Raw genomic sequence first — 21,972 nt, forward strand, 5'->3', positions numbered from 1 at the left:
AGTCAAACAGTCATCTTCTATTCTCTGGTAACTCTTCCATTCTAGTCTGTAGCCAATCCCAAGACTCCTTTTCAGAAAAACAAATAAGCAAAGAAGGGGAATAAATTCTTGGTGTTATGTCTAGCTTGGCCATTGCGTCCAGCAATGTTGCAAATAACACCTAATGACATACCTAGAAGTAATACCTAGACTTTGACTGCAATTGTAAACCCATGTACCTGAAAATAAATGTCTGTGTGTGCCCAGTCTAGTACAGGATTATAACGATGCACTTGTGGTCCAAGGTAATAAAAACTAACTTCGTTGTTACATGTTTAGGTTCCTGGTGTCAATGGACTTCATGGACTTGCAGAAATAGAAGAACGGGGAAAAGTAAGGCTACCTGTGGTGTAATTAGAATGATGATCTATCCCATTGTCAATGATTTCCATTTAAGCATTATTAAAATCTTAATCGAGAATATACTTTCAGTCTGACTGGAACTGGGCAATTTATTCTTGAATTCCACTATAATATGTATGCTTCGTTTTTCAAAAGAGCTGTGCCTTCTGGGAAACCTAGAACTGATTCCAACTATCTGTCTTAAGCAGATCCAAGAAATGTTTGCATGAAACTAGATGCCGGAAGCCAGAAGGCCTTTCATAGGCACACTTGTGTGATGAGTCGTCTCCTCCTTGTCACAAAGTTGCATCATTTTTGGCGATGGCCTGAGTATTTTTGGAATGCAGCATTAAGAGGAAATAATTGGCCAATCCTGAATTTTAGCCAAGTGTTCTGAACTCCTACCTAACTCTTGTCTTTCTTCTTCATATTTGTCATTTCAATCTGCCAGCGTTTCAGTCTTCCAGCCCGAATTCTTTCTATGCAATTTAATAAAGTACTTTTTTTTGGGGGGGGGTAGCAATATCCCAAATGTGTTTTGGAAAATTGTATGGAAAGCCTTGTAGAAGGCGTATGAGTAATTGTGCTCACAACATGTCTGTCAAACATAGTGGGGAATAATCAATTAAGTTTTACTCAGAGTAGACTCATTGAACATGACCAAGTTAGGCTCATTAGTTACAATGGGTCCATTCTGAGTAAAGTGGATTTAAATACCACTCATTGTGTGTATGAAGATGCTTTAATCTTCAGGGCAAGAACCCATTAATCACCTGGAACAGCTCCATTACATAACACAGGGATAAGCTTAATTCACGTTTCTACAGTATATTCCTATGTGCAGGTCCTCTTGTGTTCAATGGGGATTACATTATTGTTATTTAAAATTTTTGGTAACCTTTTTCAAAAAGCCCCAAGGCATCTTGCAGAAATAGAAAATGTATAAAAGAAATATTTTAAAATAAAAATTATAAACTTATACATTTTGTAAGTTTAAAACCAATAAAAAAACAACAGATCCATATAATACTACAAACAAGCACCCCATAAATATCAACAAAATCAAATGTTAAGTTTATAAGAATTTTGATTTGGAAATGACTTCCAAATGATTTGCACTGAAATCCAATTAGGGGGATACGAGGAAGTCACTTAACAATGTTAATAAGATTAGTTTTAATAAGGTTGTGATTTATGTTTTTCTGTTTGTGTGTTTATAATTTTGTGAAAATCAATAATTTTTTTTTGAAAAAATACACAAAATCAAATGTGTGCATGGTTAAGTACAGCCTTACTGTGCTAGATGAATTGGGCTACCAAGTAAGTCTCTTATTTTTAGACTGTCACAAAAGTGTGACACCTGTGAAACTGGAACAGAACAACTCCCCAGCTGAAAAGCTGAATATTGTGTTATTATTATTTATTGAATTTATATACCGCCCTATACCTGGGGGTCTCAGGGTGGTAAGACTCTCTGAGGCTTTTGAATGTATAAAGTGATATAAAGTCTAATAAATCAAATTATAATTAAGTAGAATCAATAGAAAAGAAACTGTGGACCAGGTAAGAAACAATATTTCAAATCCACAGAGGTGGACAAACTTAGCAAGAATGATGAGCGAAGGAGGAGTTGTCACAGATTTGCTTCTGCCTACTCACAGTGATTACAACAGAGAAATTCCAAGCTGAATATAAGATTGTGCGCATGCACATTTAGTTGGTTGTACTTTGAAACAATGCATCGTAGCTCAGCGGCAGAGAATCTTCTTGGAATGCAGAAGGTCTCAGATTCAATCCCTGTCATCTCCAGCCCTTGTCCCAGAGAGCTACTGAACTAGGTGGAACAATGGCCTGATTCAGTAGAAGGTAACTTCCTACGTTGCTATGATTCACTTACGGCTTTTAAGCATGAAAGCCAAAGCTGTACTAATTCCCAGCTGTGAATAATGCAGATTAGATACTCATTAAATTAACACTGATAGCCTATCTGATGGAAACATCATTGCTGGATTAGTGTTGTTGCACTAAATCTGAAGGGCAGGGTTGGGAGCAGAGTTATTTTTTAAAAAAGTACAATGATTTACACAGCAAAGATTTCTGGGAGCATCTCACCAATGATCCACTAACTTGTGATCTAGTGAGTACAGTCGCCATGTCATGATTCAGATACCCTGAATCAAATAATTTAAATCCCAACAAAAACCCTGTGTAAACGTTCTGTCATTCAGGAAAAGAGTGCAGTACAGCCATCCCTCTGCACAGGTAGACTTAAGAGACCATGGATGCTTAACGTATTAAGAGTGCAGAATACAAGCAATGCCAGCAACAAGATATATGCATCAGTATATGCATTTTCCCCATTCTTAATTAAGACGGGCGCAAGTGGTGCATAATAAGGTTGCAAAATAAACCTTGAAAGTGAGAACCTTGACAGCTGTCAGTTATTGGCTTTGTAATACACTACGCTGTTCATGGAATCTAATTAGTTGAACTTGGCTCAGTGGAACTGAATCAGAAGGCCCATGTGCAATGTTGCTGCTTATCAAAATAATAAATTATCATCCTAAATTGCATCACACTAACTGTGTAGCCATATTATATTTCAGGATTATTTCTGCTACTGTTCCCCTTACTTATGCTTGATTTATGAAAGAGTATTAATCATATCTCAACACACAGTGGAAGATGGGGTGATGACATGAGCACTTGATTTGGGCAGTGATTTTTTAAAGTGCGAAAATAAAACATGGAGTCAGAACTTCAGTTGGTTGTATATTGTTGAAGCTCCATTGCAGATCATTATTTTATATAACTGTCTTGAGAGTGACTATAGAATCATAGAACTGTAGAATTGGAAGCCAACGTGAGGGTCATCTAATTCAATGCCCTGCTATTCAGGAATCTCAACTAAAGCATCCATGACAGATGACCATCTAACCTCTGCTTAAAAACCATCTTCCAAGGGAGTTCATTCCACTGCCGAACAGCTCTTACCACCAGAAAATTCTTGCTGATGTTTAGCTGGAATCTCCTTCCTTGTAATTTGATGCCATTGGTTCAGGTCCTACCCTCCAAAGCAGGACAAAACAAACTTGCTCTGCTTTCCATGTGACAACCCTTTAGATATCTGAAGATGGCTATCATATCTCTTCTCAGTCTCCTTTTCTCTAGGCTAAACATACCCAAACGTTGCCTACAAGGCTTGGTTTCCAGACCCTTAATTTTTCTTGGTTACCCTCCCCTGCATATGTTTCTGCTTATTCATATTTTTTAAAAAATTGTGGCACCTGGAACTGGACATGGTTCTCTAGGTATGATCTGACCAAGACAGAATACAACAGGACTATTACTTCGCTTGATCAGGGCATTATACTTCTGTTAATGCAGCCTAGAATAACTTTGACTCCTGTTAAGCTTGTGGTCTACTAAGACCCCTAGATCCTTTTTGCATGTCCCAGTGGCAAGGCCAGTGTTCTCATCTTATATTGGTGCAGCCATCCTGCCTAAGTGCAGGTCCTTAGATATGTCCCTACTGAAATTCATTTTGTTAGTTTCCCCAGTTCTCCACTCTGCTAAGGTCATTTTGAATCCCGATTCTGTCTTCTGCAGCATTAGTTACCCCTCCCAGTTTGGCGTTTTCTGCACATTGGATGAGCATCCCATCAATTCCTTGGCAGAATTTTTAAATGGCAGGGTTTATTGATCAAAATAGCTATCTGCATATTCTAGGAACCTTGTGGGTCTTCAGGGGCTGTTCTAGATTTCCTTAATAAGACTAGAAATGGGGGTGGGGGAAGTTTCCCATAAATGTCTGTCTTCAGCCTTTTAACACTGAGTTGATTTGCAGAAGGTCTCATGGTCAATTCCAGACATCTTTTTAATATTTATTTTTATAATCCAAATTATTACAAATCAAACCGAATTACTTTAATTTGATACAATTTCTTAAAAACAGGTTTCCCGCTCCTGTTGCAAACGTATGTTGATCATTTCCTCCTGCAGCTGTATCATTTCTTATTTAGTGGCCAGTTGTCACCCTTCACTTGCCGATACATCTTTAATTAGATGGATGAAGTAGTAGATGATATGTCTGAGGCTCTGGAAGGCTGCTGCCAGTCAGATGGGCAAATAATCTGACTGGGTATAACATAGCTTCCTATGTTAGGGTGTGGCTTTCTCCCGATTGAAGTACAGAGTGTTTGAGAACCAGAACATTCACAGGGAAGCCAAAATGCTTGTTTACAAAGTTATTGTACTCCCAACCTTACTGTATGCTTGTGAAACATGGACCACTTATAAACCCCATCTCTATCTCCTCAAAAGATTCCATCAATGGTGTCTCCGAAAAAAATTACACATCACTTAGGAAGACAGGCTAACTAATACTAGTGTACTGGAAGAAGCAAAGATCACCAGTACTGAAGCAATGATCTTCAACATCAGCTTCATTGGACTGGTCATGTTGTGCGGATGCCTGATTATCGTCTTCCAAAGCAACTACCCTATTCCGAACTTAAAAATGGAAAGCGTAATGCCAGTGGTCAACAAAAGAGGTTTAAAGACTGTCTCAAGGCAAATTTTAAAAAAGTGTAGTATAAACACCAACAATTGTGAAACACTTGCCTGCGAGTACTCCAGTTGCAGAACAGCCTTTACCAAAGGTGTCATGGGCTTTGAAGACACTGAAACTCAGGATGCAAGGGAGAAACGTGCTAAGAGGAAGGCACACTTGGCAAATCCACACTGTGATCAATTCCCACCTGGAAACCAATGTCTCCACTGTGGAAGGACATGTGGATCCAGAACTGACCTCCACAGTCACTTACGGACTCATTGTTAAAACCATGTTTATGGAAGACAATCTTAGCTACGAGTGATAGCCAAAGACGAAGAAGACTTTTAATTTTAAAACATTTGAGGCTGCCTTTCCTCCTTTTTTCCTTGTTGCCAAATTAAAAACAACAAACCTTTGATATATGTTGAAAAATTGTGACTAGATCACTAAAACCGACATTGTGTCCATTGGTTGATACTGATACAACCTACTGCTGTAGGTTGTTATCAACCAGACTTTGAACTGTTTTATTCTCTTTCCCCTCAGAAAAGGAATCCTAAACAGACACACAGATGCTGTTTCTGACCCACCAGGGCATTACTGACTGAAAACTAACACCTTCTAATACACCACAGAATTCTCTGCCATGTAGAATAAGGAATCACACCGTGGTTCCTTATCACACAAACCTATGTAGAATTGGTTCTTCAAAGACAGAAAGTGTGATCTATCACAATGAACGTTCTATGGATACTTAATATATAAAAAGAATAGTTTCTCATGCCAAGTATCAGCTCTTTATCCTAGTAAACATATTGGGGTTGGGAAAGAAATACATACATCTATATTCTCAAAGGAAATACTAATCTGATTACTGTTGTTGAATTTAACTCTCCGTTAAAAGAAAGACAAAGTGGTATTATTCTCTCTTAGATATAGCAACCAAATAAAGGCTCCTTCTTTTTCAATGCAATTTTCTAAATAATGAGGTAAACATTAATCTCTGCTAAGATCTTCACTGCTCTGGGATGATCGGGGATGATCGGGAACCCCCCCCCCCATCTCTATTAGCAACAGTTATCTGTGCTTTTTGGTGCTATAATGCAATCAGAATATTGCTCATCGCAGCAATTTGTAGACAGGTTAAGTAAATTAAATCACTCAATGTCTCTTTTTGTAACAGCTCTAAAGTTAAAAGTAATCTGCAAAGAAAATACACAGTTTCAATTGGTTTGTAATATGCGTTAATGATCTTTGGTAAAAAATTTCTGATAACACACTACAATTCCCTCAGGGACAGGCTTGTGAATAAGTGGATTTTGATTTTTTAAAAAAGTCTGAAATATCATTAGCTAGTGATTTCTTTGAAATAAAAAAAAGCTGTTAAAGAATAAATTGCTTAGATATACAAATGAAAAGGACGATCTTTTTTAAGGATAATATATGTTGCCACTATGCATTCTGTTGTACAAGGAAATAATTGAAAATCTGACTTGATACAAGGAACACAGTATCAACCCATGGATACAATATTGGTTTTACTGACCTGTTTAACATGTTTTAAGCAGAAATCCTGGGAGTAAGTGTCACTGAACTCAATGGGGCTTTCCTCTGAGCAAATATGCATAGGATTGCAGTTAGCCATGTAGCCATTATAGCTTTTTTTAAAGGCTAGCCTGGGGAATAGTTTTTATTCTTTAGCTCTAATGCAGAGGAGACAAGTGTAATGCTGAATTTCAGCTGCCTGGCAAAGACTTTCTTATTTCAGCAGGTATTTCAGCAGGTTTGTATGATGAATTTTAATTGTTCTTATTCTCTTCTAGGAATAATTGTTCTTATAATTGTTCTTACAAACATTTTTGTTTATACCACTTAGATAATCTAAATATTAACTGGTATATATTATATATTGAATCATATTATTATTATTATTATTATTATTATTATTATTATTATTATTACAATAAATATATGAAAGAGGAGTCCTAGCCGGATGTCAAATTCATCTAAATGCAGAAGATCCCTGGCTCAATCTCTGGCATCTCCAGGTACGACCGGGGAAGTTTTTGAAAACCTGGAGACCAGTTACCAATCAGTGTAGGTAATACTGAAATCGACCAGTGGTCTGATTCAATATAAGGCAGCTCCCTATTTTCATAGCAGTAGAAGAAACAAACTTTATTCTGTTTGTTAACCAGTACTACAGCCCAGACTAAACGCATTCCTTAGCTATTTCATGCAGAAAGTTGTTCTGACTAGAGCCATCAGGCTTAAAGGTCAACACATGCCACTCTTTTTAGGAAACAAGAGGCCCCGGCATGTAGACTATCCAAGGATCTTTTAACTGCTCTGTTCAGAGTCTGAAACTTAGGCATTGGACACATTTAATAGGAAAAATCAGGCATAGGCAAACTTTGGCCCTCCAGATGTTTTGGGACTACAACTCCCATCATCCCTGACTATTGGTCCTGTTAGCTAGGGATGATGGGAGTTGTAGTCCCAAAACATCTGGAGGGCCGAGTTTGCCTAGGCCTGGGAAAGATGCTGCACTGCTCTTAAATCTGTTTCCAAATAGTCTCCTTTAATCAATCAGTTATGGAGACTGTGATGCATACACATGGATCTCCCTTGCCCATAAGAGATTTCTCATTCTATTAAATGCAAGAGGAGTGTCCCACACAAAGGGATGAGTAGATGGGAGTCCACTGCTTCGCTGAAGTGAATGGAGAAGCATGCACAGGGGAGAATACTACAGGTGCATCTAGTGCTTTTCTTCTTCTTCTTCTTCTTCTTCTTCTTCTTCTTCTTCTTCTTCTTCTTCTTCTTCTTCTTCAAATAATGTTTAGGGGTACTGTCATATTGACTCAAGAAAACCACCATTTTATAGTTTAAATCAGAAAAAAATAAATACAATAAAAGGACAAAAGTACAAAGATTCACAAAATGTTTAGGGGTATGCATACCCCTGCATCCCCCCAAGAAAAAAGCACTAGGGGTGTGTGTGTGTGTGAGAGAGAGAGAGAGAGAGAGATTTAGAATAAGCATCATGTATTTACAGCAAATTCAGATGCTGAGTTATGATGGCTATGTCTCCAAAACAGAGTCACTGGGAACAAACAGGTAAGTTTCAGAATGAATGGGGGAACATCTAGATTTGCAGAAGAACAAGAAATATTTAGAGGACATAAATAAGGGAGCAGCATCCTCTACTTAAAGCAGCCCAATGAAGATTGAGCATGCTCAGTGGCTACAGAATGCACTATCTATAAGGCGGATGGAGGGGGGACAGGACAGGAAGGGGAGTAAAAAACCATCAGGTAGGGGAGAGGGGAACAGACCTGGGCATACGTCAGTTGGTAGAGCACAAGATTCTTAATTTCAGGGGTTTGAGCCCCGCATTGGGCAAAATATTCCTGCATCGCAGGGCGGTTGGACTTGATGACCCTCGTATTCCCTTCCAACTCTACACTTCCATGATTCTACGATCCTGAAAGATGGTATGGCTGGCTGGAACACTGAACAGGAGCACCCCAGCAGGAGCAGCCTTCTGTTACTGGTGCCTTTTGCGTAAGTGATTTGGAATGCTCAGCGTATGAACTTGCCTTACGCTGAAACAGCTCACTGAGTCCAGTTTTATCAACTTTGATTGTTATCCTGCTGCTCAAAGTGAAAGTGCTGGAGGTGGAGTCCTGGAGCTACTTCAAGCATAGCGTGTCCTGCTACTGATTCAGAACCTATGACTTTATGTGGACAACGCCCCCTACAAAGTATAAGCTACTTTTATTTTTTATTATTATTACTGATTTTTTAAATTTTAATTTGCACACTGTAAGGGTATCAGAGGGTTGCTCGAGAGCAATCAGGCAAATGCCTCCCTGGTTGGCCTCCCGTGGCTCACTCATTCACTGGCAGAATCTGAGAGTGGGCGGTCCTTAAACCTTCCCCAGCAGAGTAGTTTCTTGACACCCAGTCTGCGCTTCCCCTCTCTGCGCGGAAGCCTACTGTGCAAGGAGGGCGTGGGTAATGGAGGACCTCTCTCCTCCCTGCTTTGCTCAGGCAAGGTGTCCTGGCACCGCCTCGCCTCCTCCAAGCCCTGAAGCTCCTCTCTGCTGGAGGTGTGGTTACTCTCCTCCACTGAGGAGGTGCTGCTTCCCACAATCTTTGGGGGCTCTCTGTAATCCACCCGGCTTTCCCCCTCTCGCCCCTGAGCCTCTGGCAGTTCCCTGACACACACCATCCTTCATCCAAAGAACTCAGGGTGGTTCGGAGCATAAAAATACAAAATAAAAACACATATTGTTGTCACTCCCCCCCCCTTCTGCAGCAATATCTGATAGAATGCCTTTTTTTCGCACCCACCTGCTTGCGTCCTCCTTAGCATCCTAAATATAGGATCTTTAAAAATCAATTTCTGAAAAGTTCCACTTTTAGGATGTGGTTTAAATTACCAAAAATACACTAGTGAATGACATGCTGATGTATCCTAGCCAGAGAAAGCCATTTTAGGAAAATAAAAAGTGCCATTCTTGTATGCCCCGGCTATTCCTTTTGGACCACTTTTGCTGCTTAAACAGCTTATTGTTTAGACTGCTGCTAAATTCCCATCCTATCAACTTCTGTTGATTTTCTGGGTTTTTTTTGCACAATGGTGAGACGTAAGCATAAGATGATATTCACATTCATTTTATGAAAATCCTCGGCTTTTGATGCTTTATGGCACAATCTGAAAAAAACCCACACTGAACATATTGTCTTGTCTATTAAATAAATATAAACAGTGCTGCCATGGTGTGCTGCAAAAAGTAATTATATTGCTAGTCAGCAGCCTAACAGTTCACTTCAGGCAATAAATCCTGATCAACAAACAATACTTCTTCAGTGCTAAATTGGATCTTGGTGGTAATTGAATGTCCTTAACTTAGTATTCTCTTGGATTGGAGGAATATCATTTTCATGTACTCTCTTTAAATTTTCATTAAGGAAAGCTACAGCTACCTGCTGCCTCATCTGGTCATGTTTAATGATATTCTCTAACTCTTCTTTGTACCAGCAGGACCTTCTTTAAATTGGTCAACTGGGTGGAACATTGTTTTCATGAGTTTAATATACTTGGAATTAGTCTTGGAAAAATAATGACATAAAATGAGGTAATATTTCACACACACACACACACACACACACACACACACACACAGCCACACTTTATTTACTTCCTTTTGGCAAGTTATTCCAATTGCCCCAAATAACTACATCTAGCTATATCTGCATTCACCAAAGTGACAGTCTGTGGACTACCACCGTTTGCACTGAAATAGAGCCAGTTCCCTGCATTATATATCTTTGTCACACTCAGAGCACATCAGACAGAATGCTGGGAGCCAGGTTTCTTTCTGTTGGTGGTAGGAAGTCTCCACTGGGGAGTACGCAGAGATGTGTTTGGCCACAGGGGTCTCTGCAATATGCAGCCCACTCTCTTCATCACAATGGCAGACACTGTACTAGTGTACAATTCCGATATCCATTTTTTGTTCATTATATTGAAGTTGTGCCTGAGAGACTTTATGTGGATTGTTATGCCTGTCTGTACAAATGGCAGTCAATATCTTATGCAAATAAAGAACACAAAAATAGTTTTGCAATAAAATAATGCTTTTAGTGGGTGGGCATTTTTGTTCCACGTGTTTAAAGATCTTATAGTGTGAAGAAGAAGGAAAGTAGATTGTATTGTTAACAATAAAGCCTTTAACGTGTGCAAAACCCCCAAAGTCCTGTGTGTATTTGTGTGGTGTTTTTTAAAATGATATTTGTTATTAAAGTTAGTCAGATGTTCCTTAAAATGTTCCCTATACCAGGATATTGTGTTTTAAACGTATGTGCATTTTTATATGAGCAGAAATTATTCAAATACTGTCAACTGTAAACAAACTAGGGCTATTGAATAGGTTTAATTTCAGAGCGATTTAATTTGTGGCAGCTGCTTTCAGTCCAAATTTTACATTTGAAAGCAGACTGATGTTCCCTTGGTAAATTAGTGCTTAACTTTATTTATTACATTTGAAATTCCCTCTTCCTCCAAGGATCTCAGAGTGACATTACCTTCACAACAAGCTTGAGAGGTAGGTGAAGCTGAGAGCTGTTGCTTGACTCAATGAGGTCCATGGCTGTGGGTTATTTGAACCTGGGTTGCTCAAATCAAAGTCCCAATTCACCAGCACCACAGTTCTAAATCTCTCTCTCTCTGCACAACTTAGAAACAGGGATTACAGTCAGACAGAGAGAAATGTCGCATCCATTCTTTGGTGATGCAATGTAACCAGGAGACAATATGTAAGGGTTCTTCTTAAACATGAGCATCACATTGAGTCATCACTTGATCATTCAATATTCTCTGTCTAAAAAATATCCTGCTTGAGTTGGCATCATGCAACATGGAAGTCCAGTCTGTGATGACTAATTGGCATCCACACATGCAACAATCACTTGATGCTGCTTTCAATGAGTGGTTGACATGCACATGTGAACTGGGGCTAATGCTGCAATATGCATCCCTAGGGAAGAAGCAAACTGAAAGGCAAACAGGTGAAGCAGCACTGGAATGGAAAATCACTTGGATACAACTGAAGAATAAAAACTCGGCAGAATCAAAACAGCAGAATCATGTAATGCAATCTCTCTTAAAAGACTGGACCACTTCAGACTATCAGGAGTGGCAGGAAAGGAGGGTGGCATGCTTGGATTTCCCTCAGATTAAAGCATTCTCCCAACAGAAGAGGTGTCAGAGAAAAGGACCCACCCAGCTAAGTCCTTTTCCTGACAAGATAGCTCTATGTGTGTGAGAAGGCAGTTCTCTGTCTGTCTATCTATCGATCTTGTGCAGCTGTGGCAAGATTTGGCTTGTATCCATATCTGTAGTGTCTGGAAGCAGCCCAATCTGTTTTGGATCTGTTCTGTGTTGTTCCAATTTGACCCAACCCAGTAATGTTAAAGATTATACTGAATCATCCTGATTCACCTCATTATTTTGGATATATGCAGAGCTGATGCTATATATCTATATGAAAATTTCAAATGTGCAATCCCTGACCTATAGTTTGAACTGGTATACACCACCGAAAACATGCTTCACTCAATAAGGTACGACTATGTATATTAAAAAGAGAGAGAAAATGTTCTCTTTTGTGGAATTGGTGTTCATCTTATATAATGCACATACCATACTTGATAGTCTTGTCATTATATATCAACACTAAATAAAAAAATAAATAAATAAACCCCAACCATATCCCACTCTTTGAATCCGCAGTGCCATTTAGGCAGGCTTTGAGGGACAAAGGCCTATCATAAGAAGGAGCAGTTGGACTGCCCAATGGCAGCAGGGGTGATTTTTACCAGGGGTCAGCAACCTTTTTCAGCCATGGGCCGGTCCACCATCCATCAGACCATGTCAGGGGCCAGACTATATTTTGAAATAAATAAATAAATAATGAACGAATTCCTATGCCCCACAAATAACCCAGAGATGCATTTTAAATAAAAGGACACATTCTACTCATGTAAAAACACGCTGATTCCCAGACCGTCTGTGGGCCGGATTGAGAAGGTGATTGGGCCACATCCGACCCCCGGGCCTTAGGTTGCCTACCCCTGATTTTTACCAGTGAAGTAATGCCTATTACAGTCTAAAGACATGGGCCCTGGTATGACCATTAAATCCAACATTTAAAATCCCCTAACTGCAGCAGTGCTTTTGATCACACTTACTATACACGTGTGTCAAACATCAGCTTGCTGCAATTTTATTTATTTTTGATGCATTTTTAAAATATCCCAACCTTACTCCCACAAGAACCCAGGGCAGGATATAAACATTGTACAGGTGATAAGCACAGTAGCACTCAGGCATAATCTCCTTTCCTCTTCCAAACAGATTATCAAGAGCCTGAAAGAAGGAAGAGGATGCTTAGGGTATATTACACTTTACTGAACAAGTGGAGACAGAAATGCATTTGTGTGTTTGTTTGTGTATGTGTGAGAGAGACAAAATGGCGGGGTGAGAGGCAGAGAGCACCACGAAAAGCAGCAACAGGTACACAGCCTGCCTTTCCACACATAGATCCCTGGATTGGATTTTCTTCCATTTAGGTACTGGATGTACCCCAAAAGCAACCAGCCTCATGGGTGGTACAGACAGCATTCCACTCTGTGCATGGGAAAAAAGTACTTCTGTGTGTGGATGGTTACTGAATTGATCGGCGCCCCTGTCCTATATGCAGTTGATGGTGCAATTTGCCCAATTAGGATTCCATTTGCCCCAGAGAGTATCCCAAAGCTTTGGAGTGGGTCAAATGGGGAGGATGTTGATATAACTTAGAGGTTAAGTGAAAATCTTACCTCATCTTCACCACTGAGAATGGCTGAGGAATTCCTGTGCCAAGGGCACTTGGCACAGGAAACGGGAGCATGGCCTTTATACAGAACGAAGTCTCTGAGGAGGAAGTTATACAGTAACTTGAGAAACTCAAGTGCCATAAATCACCACATGGTGAGTTCTGAAGGAACGAAAGTGTGGAAAAAGCAGAGCTACTGACAAGGGCATGAAGCATTTCCTTAAGAGTAGCAGCTGCTTCAGCTGAGGGAAAGGAAAGCCCTGATACAACCTCCCTGTACAAGAAAAAGAAAGGGGATGAAAAACACCCCAGGAAGCGTAAAAAGATGGCTACCGGCAAACAACAACTCAAGCAATAATAGCACAAACCTTACGTGGCTGCTTTAGAACTCTCAGAGTTGTTTTCTAAACACTTATATTTCTCATGGGGAGGGGGAGATAAAACAGTAGAGTGAGTTGCTATTTGAGAATTGTAGTTCAGCTTGTTGACTCAAAGCCATTGCTTATCACAAACCCAGGAGATATCATCTACAAGAGAGAGCATTATTTTTTTTAAAAAATGGTTGCACAAGTCCCTTTGTCGCTAACAGCGAAACAGTGGTAGGAAAAAAACCACACCAGCTGCTTGCCATAAGAAAGGCTGCACTGATTGAGGACCAGCAGGACCAGCTAATTAAACAAATGCAGAAAAAGCAACTATTTTTCTTTTCACTTCCCCACTTCTCAGGAAGCAGTGAAGAGGAAAGGAAAAAGGAAAGTTTAAAAGTAAGGTAATGGTTTTGTTAGGACTGACTGAAACATCACAATGTTATACAGTGGTACCTCAGGTTACAGACGCTTCAGGTTACAGACTCCGCTAACCCAGAAATAGAACCTCGGGTTAAGAACTTTGCTTCAGGATGAGAACAGAAATTGTGCTCCAGTGGTGTGGCAGCAGTGGGAGGCCCCATTAGCTAAAGTAGTGCTTCAGGTTAAGAACAGTTTCAGGTTAAGAACAGACCTCCAGAACGAATTAAGTTCTTAACCGGAGGTACCACTTTACACAACTTTTGAGGTGTTCAGGAAACTTTTTCAAGCTGGATGTTAGAACAAAATGCGGTCAGGGTGGGGAAAGCAAGCAAGTCCCAGAGTCTTCATTTTATTAAGATGGTGTGCAAGAGGAGTTGTGCAAATTTATAGTCTCTAGCAGATTTTAGGCGGCACTACAGGCTACTGTGCCAAAGAAGCATCCTTGCTACTTCCCTAAACAACCCATTATTCCTTCGTTGTTTCTTGGCAACCCTGGGTGCAACCTGAAACATACTTGGTGCCTAGCAGAGACTAACCTGATTAAATCTTCACAATGGCTACAAACTGCAGACTTTGAAACATTAACAAAATACACTCTCCCTTCCCTATCCCAACCTGTTTCCTTTCCTTTCCTTTTTAAAACATTTTAAAAACTTTTTTTTTAAAGAAAAGCTCAGGAGAACTGGAAAGCTTGCTCACAGTTCTGTGACCTGTTGTTTGGCCCTTAGAAAAGTATTAATCTGCTGTAGCTTTAGGGTGAACATGGCTATCTACATAATTTTTGTGTGCTAGGTTTGAAGGTTGCACCTGTGGACCTGGTTTCACTCTCAGGAGACTGCTGGTTTTCTGTAACTCTCAGTACAACAAGATAACAATAACATTCAGTGGCAACCAGTGGCAGCTCACTCACTACTGAGGTAATTTTGGCGAAACCCTATATGGCCAATAATGGTTGCAGAAATCGGCCTACACCACAATGTGTTTGGAAGGATATGTGTTTACAATGGACAGATGCTCTACCACTGAACTATGGTTTTCCCCTCAAACCCTTTAAAACAAAAGTTGGCCAACCTAAGGGCAACTTTCTGAGGACTGTATATAGGTGGCAGATTGGACCAGAAGCAAAATAATGGGCAGAGCAATAAATGGGTTGTATCCAATTTAGGACTCAGTAACATTAGTTTCAAAAAAGCATTTTAAATGCGTTATAACACTGTGACACCAAATGGTGCTGTAGAGTTTGATCCTTCGGCAACGTGATTTTTCATTATGAGCTTTACAACGCGTTTTCCTGAAACGTTTTTTTAAATTGTGTCTAGATCCAGCCTCAGTCACTGCATGGGCAGAATGATTTCTGCAAGTGCAATGGAACTTTCCTCTCCCTCCTTCCTCCAGCCCCACACCAGATCCGATCTTGGGGATTCCCCCAACCCTCCAGGGCAGATTTGGGGGGAGGCACAAAGTTTGTGTGCCTATGGGGAAGAAGAGAGAGAGGGAGTTCCACTGCAGTTGTGGAAGTTGTTCCATTCATGGAATGATACCACCTGATGTGACTTGTACCTTTGAATAGCAAGCTCAAATCCTAGACGCATAAAACTCAGAGGTTTATACATACACACATCCATGTACACCCTCAATCCAGGCAAGCAAAAAGCATTGTTACAGTTCAGGGATATATTCCACTTAGGCACAAACACTTGAGGAGGGCATGGAGCAGAACTACTGAGGGGTGTCACCTGAGGAGGATGTACGGCTTAGAACAGGCATAGGCAAACTTGGCCCTCCAGATGTTTTTGAGACTACATTTCCCATCATCCCTGACCACTGGTCCTGTTAGCTAGGGATGATGGGAGTTGTAGTCCCAAAACATCTGGAGGGCGGAGTTTGCCTATGCCTGGCTTAGAAAGAGCCCTGAGGAAGGAACAGAAAGAGTTGGAGGGCCACATTTGGCCCTGGGACTTACATTTCCCACTCTCCTGCCTTAAAGATACTACAGAAATAATTGCCTGAGGGACAGTCATCTGTTGAAAGAAAGAAAGAAAGAAAGAAAGAAAGAAAGAAAGAAAGAAGACGTTATTCTCTTCAGACATTGTTGGGTTGTAAGAGCTGACAGTAGAGGTAGAAAACAGCCATTGTGCCTACTAGCCATTTATAGTCTTAGTCTCTGGGAATTTTTCTAACCCTTGTTTAATCATCCAAGTTGGTGCCAACTCTGAGTTACCAAGATGACATGAAGGCTGGCAACATCAACCCCACCATGTGGGAATTCCTTGCAGACAACCACAGTGCCTGGAGACAGACAGGTCATGAATCCATAGCAGTGACCAGAGGAGGAATGACTGCTGGAAGGAGTGCAGAGAGAAGAAATGTCATGGTGCATCTACAGCGGCACAACTGGACGCCTTCGTCTGCCCCAGCTGCAACCAAACATATCTCTCCTGTATTGGTCTCTAGAGCAAGTGCTTCAACTTTCCAATAGTTTGACTTCATCCCCAAAGGTGCACTACTCTATGGTTTCTGACAGATGGGTGTCAACAAAAGTGATGCTGCTGACCACTGCCTCCCGTGAGAGCAAGTTTCATGGTCAAATTATGCACTAATCTGTTTTATATGTTTTTTAATGTTGTCTTTTTAAACTGCTGTAACCCACACTGGGACCTTATGGAGAAGGGAAGACCAGAAACTGAAACCGTAAAACAACAACCTTAAAGACTAATAAATTCATTATGGCATAAGCCAAAATAGAGGGCTAACTCTTCCCCTTTTGAAAAATGGTTCCTTTCCAAAGAAACATCCAAAACAAATTAAGCCAAAGCTTTTCATCCTAGTTTAATAACAGCTCTTACACCAAATCCCAACTCCAAAAGGCACAAAACTACCTTGAACAGCACTCTGGAGTGTGTTTGGGATACGAAATCATTGGCACTGAGTTCAATTTCAGGAGATCCAGAGTTTTAGCTTTATATGATGGGCTCTGGGAATATCCTTAGATGTTAGTATATAGAATGATACCACCGATAAGATGAAAAATGTCTGGCAGGTGGAAAAGACATAGTAGCTTTGCCATTTATCTCTGCCCCTTCATGCCCAGTAATAAATCAGGTCATGAATGCTGCTAAACGTATTGCTGACCAATCTTTGATTAAATCCAAAACTACCAAGGAATGAATCTCAATGCACCAACGTTCAGGGTGGTTGTAATAACCCAGCACATGATGCCAGCGAATCAGTCTCAGATACATTTTACAACCTAGCAGCCCTCAGACTTTTCCACCTTTGGTTTGTTCTGACTGCTGAGGGATAGCTGTGGGAAGATATTTGGTCAGTGAAACTCCTTGGAGAGTTCCTGGGTGAATCCTTAAGTGAAGCAAGAAAGTCACTGGAGGAGTTCTGGTTTTCCTGTGAGGGAAAAGATTTCAGGAGTAAGAAAGAATTACCTAAGTGACATTTAGCTCGTAGAGTGATAACATTTTTCTCTAGAAGGCGGAATGTTTGCAACCAGAAGAAAAAGAAGAATCTGGAAGGATTTCATTTACTAAGATAAGGAAATTGTGATTTAGGAAATGTTGCTGAGAGAAGTCGGCTGAAGGTACCATTACTCTCTTTCCTAGAGTTCCCTTTAAATTTTGTTAATTCTTCCCACTAAAGAATTGATTAGGTTTTCCATTGTACACATGTTTACACGGGTAGAGAAATTGACACAGGATTAGCAGAGGGTACCCAGAAGGGAAGTTATGATTCAGAATTCATAGCAAATCTTTGTTTACTGGAACAATGCAAATACATTTTAAGCTAGTAGCTCTAATTGATTATTGTGAACGGGTTTATCACATTGGTTTTGAATAACCCAGCACCTGGCAGTAGGCAAAAGAGCTTAATGGTGTGTAATGACTGTATATCTTAGCTGAGACTTTGCTGCCATTTTGAATTCAAGCAAGATGGAGGGTTGGGCATTTATTTTAGAATATTTTATTTATCATCTTAAATGGTATTACATAAAAAACCAAAGATGGGAGACAGAAAAACCCCAAACCAATGACACAAAACTATACAGGGAAGCTATAAATCAACAGAACTGATATCGTGAATAAAATATGTTAATATTTGTGATTTTAATTGAGATTTTATTATGATGTCATTATTGTTTTTGAGTTGTGGATTGTAAACCTCCTTGAATTTCTTTGAGAATTTGTTAGGCTATAATTTTAGTCTAAATTAAAAACCCCCCAGATAGAAATAAATAACAATCAAATGCATGTTTCCAAGATAAAACACAACTAACAAAATGTAAATATTAAACAAGATAATAAATGGAATTGGAAGCAAAAAGTATAAATGACAAATGAGACTTTGCCAGTACTGGAACTGAAAACTCTTTATCCATATAGAAATATTCAAAGACCCATAGAATCAGAGTTGTAAGGGGCCACAAGAATCATTTAGTCCAGTGTTTTCCAAACTTGGGCCTCCAGCTGTTTTTGGACTACAATTTGCATCATCCCTGATCACTGGTTCTGCTAGTTAGGGATGATGGGAAATGTAGTCCAACAACAGCTGGAGACCTAAGTTTGAGAAATCCTGATCTAGTCCAACCCCCCTGCAGTCTTTTGCTCAACATGAGTTGAGTAGGATCAATATGTAAAACATGGTTTGAAGGACATAGGGCTCTAATTTGCTTTGAAAACTAATCTTCCAAGCATTTATAAAAAATAGAGCTAATTTTTCAATGAACCTGTGTACCTAGTTCCTTGAGTAACTTCTTGAGAAATAAGTCCATTTCACTAATGGATAAGATATACCTGATTCTTTCTATCCTGTCTCAGTGTGCTGGAATCAGTACATTTTTCTAGTATGGAGCTATGAATACAGAGAGGTAGGTGTTTCGCTGGAGGTGGCTGAACTGAAAGCACTCGCTATGTGAGTGCGCAATCTTTTGCAGGATTAGTAGGCATGGCGCGGCTGCTCGCTTCAGGAGCCTGCCCACATCCAATATGATCTGTTTGTATATTTGCCACTGGTACAAAGATGACTTAGGTCTCCAATGCTTTCTCACCGCAAGCGGTAACACACTGTAAAGTGGCCTATCCCTGGGTCTTTGTTTGTAACAATGTGAATAGTTGTTAACTTAAAAGCTCTAATTTATGACTCTGTAATGATAGGATGAAGGTGCACTAGAAGCTTGTAAAACTAGTAAAACATAGGTAGATATAAAACTACTCAAGCTTTTCTCGCACTTTCAAGAAAATGCACATCCGATTCAATGTAAAGGAGTTTCTGCACAGCAAGCGTGTCGTGTTCATGGCCTTCCATGAGTGCGCTGACCTGATGGTTTTACACCCTGCTTGCACAAATAGACCCCTAACTAAATCCAGAGAGATCACATAGGGACAGTTGCTTAAAAGTCCACCCTGTTCCTGTGGTGCCACTGTATTGTCACCTCAGAAAATCGACCTTTCGTGAATCGAGTGCAAATATCGATACTGCACAGGAGAGCATTAGTCAGTGCTTTTTTTCCTAGTCCCAAAGGTGCTGGAACACACTTCCCCGAGAAGACCCACCCCAGAGCCCAGAGAGGATATCTTCGGACTGTGTGTGTATGTCTTTGTGAGCCAGAGGCAGCCTCTGTCAGCCTCCGTTCGTGGGGCTGCCTCTGTCACCTTCACACGGGTGGGCTTCCGCTTTCTCCCAGGAGTCCATGCATAGGCTGTGGAGGCGGAGGCAACCCTGCAACAGCATAGCATGGGCAGTGGCATAGCTAGCCATTTGGGTGCCCGGTGCAGTGCGCGCATCCTGCAGCCGGGGGCGGGGTGAGCTGCCCATGGGGGTGGGGTGAGCCAAGGCAGGGTGCACTGCATGGAGCCTCTCCACAGCCTTCCCCTCAGCTGTAGGGCGGATGAGGCGGTGGGCGGACACAAGCCCCGCGTTGCTCAAAAAAGCAGCATGTGGCTTGTAGTCAGTCCGGTCGTCGCCTCCCCCTCAGGGGAGACGCGTGGCTCAGGCACGCTGCAGGCCCTGCGGTGTGGGGCCCAGTGCCCCCCACCTCATCTAGCTACCAGTGGCGTAGGAAGGGGGGTGCGGTGGGTGCGGGAGTTATTTTTCAAAAAATAGTGACGTGAGCCCAATTTTTTATTTTATTTTAAAAAGACATTTTTGCCATTTTGTCACCTCCCTCAGTGGCAGCCTGCACCCACTGCACCCCCTTCCTATGTCACTGAGCATGGGAGGGGACCCACAGGGGCAGTTGCCCTTGGGGGCAAAATTGTTAGGATGCGTAAAATCTCAACACTCGGTGTTGCCTCCAAACAGCTGCATGCTTCCGTTGCTGGACTCCGTTGAAAATGGCTTCTGCATACAACCCAGGAAGTGACCTCTCCAGATGATCGAATGACTCTTCTTTTCTTATCTCTGCTGCTGCAATCTCCTTGGTGATTCAGATGCTGTAAAGCAGTTGAACGCACATGCATACCCTGTCTGTTTCCCTGCCTCCTCACTCCTCTGTGTGGCCCCGCGTTCTGGCAAACCACGCTACGCCACTGGACCCATCTGCCGGGAAGTTCATGTAGCAGCTCTGCCCCACACAGTGGCTCACTTCTGTGCCTAAAATAAATAGCCCACCATTATTCAGTAGCCATATATATATATATAGGCTTTTTGGTGGGTGCCAAACATTCACTGCTAATCATAATCCCACATTTTACGTTTCCCCTGCTGTCTGCTCAAATTTTCATTCCGAGAATGGCACAGTGCACACCAAAGCTGGCACCGAGAAGGACAAACAGCTTAAGGAACACTTTACAGTCTTTCCTTCCTTTGAGCTAAAGTGGTATAAGAAGGCTTCCCTGGCCACTTCTGCTTCCTTCCTGGCCTGCCTTTACCCTGAGACTTGAGAGGGGTTGTGCTATTTATTATGTGCTGGGAAAGCGAAGAATGTTGCCATAGGTGTGTGTGTGTGTGTGTGTGTGTGTGTGTGTGTGTGTGTGTGCAGACACACACGAACACACATTAGAAACCAAAAATAAAAAAGGAAAAGTAGGAGAGATTGAAAAGCAATTTCCTTTTAAGGTGTAAATTCCTCATTTTCCACATAAAAGTACAGGAATTAAGTGCTAAATCCTACTTTACCAGTTGGACCCCTGAAAAGAAGTGCAGAAAATAGAGTTACTGTTTGGCTTCAATTCACGTCTCCTGAAAGCCCTCATATGCAAAATTACACTGAAATGGCCCGGATTTTTTCAAAGCCATCCTGCTGTTTGGGCTGACTTTTAAAAATGAAGCCTTGTCCAGCTTTATTTGTGTGGGTGGTTCATATTTTGTTCTGCCTGCTCTATATCATTTTCCTTCTCCTGCCATTAATCTTCGGTGACTATTCCATAGGGCTGTTTTGCCCCCTTTTCTGCATGTATCGCCCAGAGTGAAATTCGCGGGCTGGAAGATGAACATTCTCCCTGTATCGGTGTTTGCTTCAAAACCGGGCGGCTTTTGTGACCCAGCACACTGGGGTGTTTTGTTTTTGTTTCTGCTTAAGAAAAAGCTCGGCTGCAATGTGAGGAGGTCAAGACACAATTTGACAATTGTATGCTGCATAACCTGGGCAAAAATGGGTGGCTTATTTCTCTGAGAAAGATAGTGCAATTAGTGTGTGTGTATGTGTGTGCACGCGTTGGGGGAGGGAAATGAAATGAATGTGAGGATTTTAAAAAAAATAAAAAAAACCCATTAAAGGCAAAAATGATAGGCTATGCACGGTGGTTTGTGTATAGCACAGGGCATGTGGGAACACCTCAGATTTCGGTTTAATGCCCTCTAGAGGCCTACACAGAAGCCTATTCTGTTTCATAACAGTGAAGCTTTTGATCAATTA

General features: G+C 41.0%; 2 protein-coding genes across 10 annotated transcripts in view; one reads left to right on the top strand and one right to left on the bottom strand.

The window, feature by feature from the left end:
• GPR45 (G protein-coupled receptor 45) overlaps nt 1-21,972 on the bottom strand; it is a 550,360-nt gene that overhangs the window by 184,954 nt on the left and 343,434 nt on the right. The gene's annotated exons all lie outside the window — the stretch shown is intronic.
• LOC310706205 (uncharacterized protein) overlaps nt 1-21,972 on the top strand; it is a 65,815-nt gene that overhangs the window by 36,924 nt on the left and 6,919 nt on the right. For 6 of the 9 annotated variants that reach the window (XR_014525738.1, XR_014525739.1, XR_014525740.1 and 3 more), the window contains one exon: nt 319-7,725. Coding sequence is in view for 2 of the 9 variants with exons in the window: in XM_083501626.1 (XP_083357752.1) it covers nt 319-372; nt 4,705-4,764 (114 nt within the window). In the remaining 7 variants the exon portion in view is untranslated. Of the gene's footprint in view, nt 1-318; nt 7,726-21,972 lie in introns of those variants that run through there. The other 3 variants (XR_014525742.1, XM_083501626.1, XM_083501625.1) reach the window with 3 other exon arrangements.

Source organism: Podarcis liolepis, assembly GCF_965112155.1.
Source record: "Podarcis liolepis genome assembly, chromosome: 4".
NCBI classification, from domain to species: domain Eukaryota; kingdom Metazoa; phylum Chordata; class Lepidosauria; order Squamata; family Lacertidae; genus Podarcis; species Podarcis liolepis.